Source organism: Pollicipes pollicipes, unplaced genomic scaffold (genome assembly GCF_011947565.3).
Source record: "Pollicipes pollicipes isolate AB1234 unplaced genomic scaffold, Ppol_2.1 Scaffold_4876;HRSCAF=5757_pilon_pilon_pilon, whole genome shotgun sequence".
Classification (NCBI taxonomy): Eukaryota; Metazoa; Arthropoda; class Thecostraca; order Pollicipedomorpha; family Pollicipedidae; genus Pollicipes; species Pollicipes pollicipes.
In genome coordinates this window covers 2,411-7,264 of record NW_023596575.1, presented here as the reverse complement: position 1 = coordinate 7,264, position 4,854 = coordinate 2,411, and the positions used below count along the sequence as shown (strand labels likewise).

The 4,854-nt window shown below is 49.0% G+C and overlaps 1 protein-coding gene across 1 annotated transcript; it reads right to left on the bottom strand.

The window, feature by feature from the left end:
* Positions 1 to 117: 117 nt before the first annotated feature.
* On the bottom strand, positions 118 to 4,065 carry LOC119099664 (unconventional prefoldin RPB5 interactor; the record flags this gene model as incomplete). The annotated part of the gene is made up of 4 exons (XM_037222730.1): positions 3,971 to 4,065; positions 2,177 to 2,267; positions 795 to 1,044; positions 118 to 267 (listed from the first exon to the last, which is right to left on the bottom strand). Coding segments are annotated over exons 2-4 (478 nt in total), but the record flags the coding sequence as incomplete, so codon positions are not given.
* Between the last annotated feature and the right edge of the window lie 789 nt (positions 4,066 to 4,854).

The following is a 4,854-nucleotide window of genomic DNA, read 5'->3' as shown; positions in this document are numbered from 1 at the left end:
GCCCATGAAACCCGCAGAACACCGGGTGTGCCACCATCGGCGTCCTCTTTAGCAGCGTGTCTCCAGCTGCGCCCGGCGCCGGCGCGGTCCGTGCGCCTGCCACACATTCCCACTCACGGCGCCACTGCAGCTCGGCTTCCTCGTCGAGCGGCTCCGTGATCTCGCGCACGTCCCCGACCGCGGCCTCCTGCAGGCCGGCCGCCTGTTGCCGCCAGCCGGCGAACAGGTCACGCTCCTTCTCCAACGACGATAGCGTCTTGTCGCAGTCTAGGTCAGAGGTCAGGCAGAGGGGTCAGAAGTCAGGTGGAGGGGTCAGAGGTCAGGCGGAGGGTCATAGGTCAGGCGGATGAATCAGAGGTCAGGCGGAGGCATCATAGGTCGGGGGGGTCAGAGGTCAAACGATGAGGTCAGAGGTCAGTGCAGGTCAAAGGTCAGGAGGGGTCAGAAGTCAGGAGAGGTCGGAGGCTAGACGGCGAGATCAGAAGTCAGACAGCGAGATTGGAGGTCAGACGGAGAGGTCAGAGGCACCAGCACAGGCGAGCGAGCAGCATGGCACAGCGGCTGAGACAACGACTGTTTCTAACCGGACGTGGCTCGAAAAGTAGACACAGCGAAAGGCACTTCTATCTTCATCCGACGTATTCGCAAAATACAGTGACAGGCCAAGACACTCAGAAGACGAACGGAGGCCCACGCCTTATCACAGCGACAACCAATCGTCTCCCCACTCCACCCAACGTGCTCTGCCGCTAACTCCCTCCACCCCACCCCCGCTCTCCCCTCTGTCCACTCACGCTCCAGCCGGCGGTCGACGATGCCGCAGGCGGCGCTGGCGCTCGTCTTGCAGAACCAGTTGTCACCGAGAAGCACCAGCAGCTCGTTGGTGTGCACCAGGCGGCCGGGCGCGAACGCCAGCGGGCCGAGCGGCACGGTGACCTCGTGACTCAGCTTGTCGGGCAGCGAGGCCAGCCGTTGGCGCAGGGCCCGGTAGTCGTCCGAATAGCGGCGCCACTGGCGTAAGCCGTCCTCGCAGGCGCTCAGCTTCTGTGGAGGAGGGGGGGGGGGGAGAGTCAACGGCCTGTAGTCGTCCGAGTAGCGGTGCCACTGGCGCAAGCCGTTCCCGCAGGCGCACAGCTTCGGCGGAGGGGGGGGGGAGGGTCAGTGGCCGGGTAGGAATCGGAGCAGCCAGGCGGGGCTGGGGCCGGCGGAGATTTGTTGCGTTGTCACGGAAGGAGGTTGCGAGCGTTGTTGGTCTGTGGTTCTTGCAAGGCGTGCAGCGGTTCCGGCATATTTGTGTCGAGTCGCGAGGAAGGAGCAAGGTGCTCTACCAGTTGCCTAGCTGGGTGTGACAGTAAGAAGGAAAATTCTGGCGCTCTTTGATAAGCTACTTAGCTGTATGCTAAGAGCTTCATCTCGTTTAGAAGATGGACATCCTTTTGCCAGAACGGCCAGTTCCTTATCCCGAAGGTTGCGAATAGAGGGAGAAAGCCTGGGCTGATTCCAGGATGCTATTTTCCGACAGTTCCTGAGGGTTCGGTCATCAACGACAAATGACAGCCAATCCCACATTTGCAGGACGTCCACCAGAGCAAAGTTTCTACGGAGCTAAGTTCAGGGGCGAGGAGTCTGCTGACGAGGCAGCGCGCGCGACAACGCCCGCGGCAGCACCGGCGATGTCAACCGAACCAGCCGGGCCGCGGCAGGGTCTCGCATTCAGGCCACGCTCAACAGCGTCATAAGCGTGAGCTTTGGATCATGCCAAAAGGAACAATCGACATGCCAGGCTCAGGCAGCAACTGGGTGGGGAGTACCAACCTGACAGTTGGCACCCACTGGCTGGCTTTGCGCTGTGTTGGACGGCCCTTGGCAGTGCGAGCTGTAGTCTGACCAAAATGTTAGTGAAAGCCTTCTGTGGTATTCTGAATAAAGTTATGGGATTTCCAGTAAAGTTCCATTTTATGATTACAATCAAATTTAGATGATTTCAGTCAAGTTCTTCTCCAGATGCACCTCAAAAGCAGCAAACTGCCTTATGATGTCAGCATCATATTTTTACACACATAACACAAACATGTTCACACACCACACAACTAACACAATGCCACTAAAGCAGCCTTTACCCACATACAATTCTGGCCCTCCATATTAAAGCTTGGAACAAAAGATTAGCATGTACCTTGTCCTGTTCTGCCATAAGCTGATCCAGCTCTTGAAGGTCCCCTGCCGCCGGCTTTGGCTCCCCACCTTCTGCCATAATGGATGGCAATCTGGAGGCAAGAGAAGAGTGAGTGAAAGACTCTGGAAGACAACCATAACTGCTGAGATTGCTGAGGTTATCACAGTGGATTATATCAATTGGGAGAGAGCAGAGGATTAATTGTCAATGTCATTGCATTGCACACTAAACATTTACCCATCAGAGCCTATGATATTCACCCTGCACTATGAGCATCCAACAGTAAACATTGGGTGACTTCATTAAAAATAAAATCCACTATGTGCATGCCTCATCCAGAGAGGATCCACAAACAATGCAAACAACAGGAACCAGCAACACAAATGGGATGAGATGCATGTGTACCCTGAGATCTCCAATGGTGCAGGAAAATGAAATACCTTATCACTTTGTCACATCCAAACCTCACAGAAATATATTTTGTTACATACAAATATAAAAGAAAACAGAAATATTTTGATATAAAGATCAGCATATTATTTTCTTAACATACATTTTGTTTTATATTTTAAGGAATTCAAAATATATACAAAAGATTGACAATACGAGGCTCTTACCCATTCCTACCAGTGTCCACAAGTGCCAATATATAGACCTCACTTAGACTTTCATGAATGCTGTAGGGCATGCTAATTCCTAAACTAATTCTACCAGAATGATCTCATCACAAGCAACTAATTCTTAATGCCACTGAGCCTAGGTCAGGGCTGATTCCACAAAATGTTCTTAAGCATAAACCTGCTTGCAGGACAATCTCAATGTTACAAACATGGGTTCAAGATGGAGCATTAAATAATAATGCTGAGCATTAAATAATAATGAATATAAACTGAATATTCAGAAGATAGCTTGAGTGAAAGGCCATAAACAGCAGAAGAGCAGCATTCAGAGGAGAGTTACTGTCATCATGTAACCAGATGATCATCAGGTAAGATGATTCACTAATATATTATCGCATGAGATCCTGGCTTCAAAGAAAGCAATGCCTACTTGTGTACAACCACCAAGACCTTGAGGCTTTCTTTTACTTTAATACCTGCATTACTTCTGGATTGGTGATAAAAATACCAAAACATAAAAAACCAAGATTTTTAAGCTTCTGCCAGGATCCATCTCAAGTGAAAAAAATGCCTGGCATAGAGAGGGCTCAGGAGTCCCACACCAGTCAACAAAAAATCCACCCACTGCACCATATGCCAACACATAACAACATTGGTGAGCTGAGCCTTGAACTCACATATGTCAAACTCAGGCCATGCCAAATTGCACTGACATTCATACTATTGCTTCTGAAAATGTTGCAGAGCATCTTCCTGAAATTAACTTTGCAACACCACAATTCTTTCCACACTGACCATCTATTAGTTGAAATTGGAGTGAACTGTGAAAACTGATAGACTGCACCAGTCAAACTGAATGTGAAAGAAACAGCCTAACCTGAAATTTGCATTTTCAATGCAATACATATTAATATGCATTATGAGGAAAGCTATAAGGAGCACAATCCCACGTGAAAATTTGGGGGGGGAGCATGCCAACCAGTTGGCCCCCTTCCCCCTCAATAGCCACACTCATGGTGCAGAAAAGGACTATGCCATTGTAACTTCATTCTCAGACCAGATTTGATGTAGTTCCACGAGTTAGGAATTCGACAGGGGCAGTTTCAACAGCCCAATTGGCTTCTGATTCCCGTACCCGGTAACGCCAAGTAAGGCAAGGTACCCGCGGTATCACCTGTTCCGGCAGTATTCGAAAAATTATAAAGATGCGCTGATGCTATCCGATTCCCAATATACTGCCCACTTCGGCATCCTCCTCCCACGCCCCTTCACAACACGCTGTGGATCTGGGCGCGTATCCAGTCGTCCAAAATACACAAACTCATAACGTGGTCACAAATGTATTACTGACACCGGATATTGTGATGTTTCGTTCCTTTGTTAATGTAATGCCATAACCTGTCCTGGCAGTAAACATAGTGCTTTGGTTGGTAATACAAAGATGGGACAGAATTAATGGCATGCTATGCAAACAAGATGCAATTATGATAGTTGTTGTGAATTACAATATGTTTTTAATCGAACATTGCTCAAAATTGTAGTATGTGACACAAAATCAGCAAGCAAGGTCAAGGTATGGAGGGAGTCATCCATAAATTCTCAAATATTTCAAAAATAAGATCATGCCAAATAAGAAACTGCCAACAATTTATCCTACGCATTTCTGGCTATGCTATTAAAATCCAACCGTGGGATACACGCTGGTTATAATGGGGAAACCCCTCTCGCTGAGGCATCACTTTCTGAAATGGCTGCGTGTATACACCCTCCAAAACGGAGGGCGGCTACGCACCGGGCTTAAACACCCTCCAAAATGGAGGGTAGCTACGCACTGGGCTTACACACCCTCCAAAAATCTTTCAGATGGTTGTACGTGTCAAACATACGCGGATTGCCAGCCTGAGATGGAAGCAAGTGTAAATAAGCAGAATCCCGTGCGAAAAGTCGGCTCTATGCGTAATAGGCAGCAGACGATCACGAAATCCATCAAATCACTATGAACCAGTTATATTATGATCAATAGTTGCTCAGGGGCCCTTTACGTGGGTATCGGTTAAC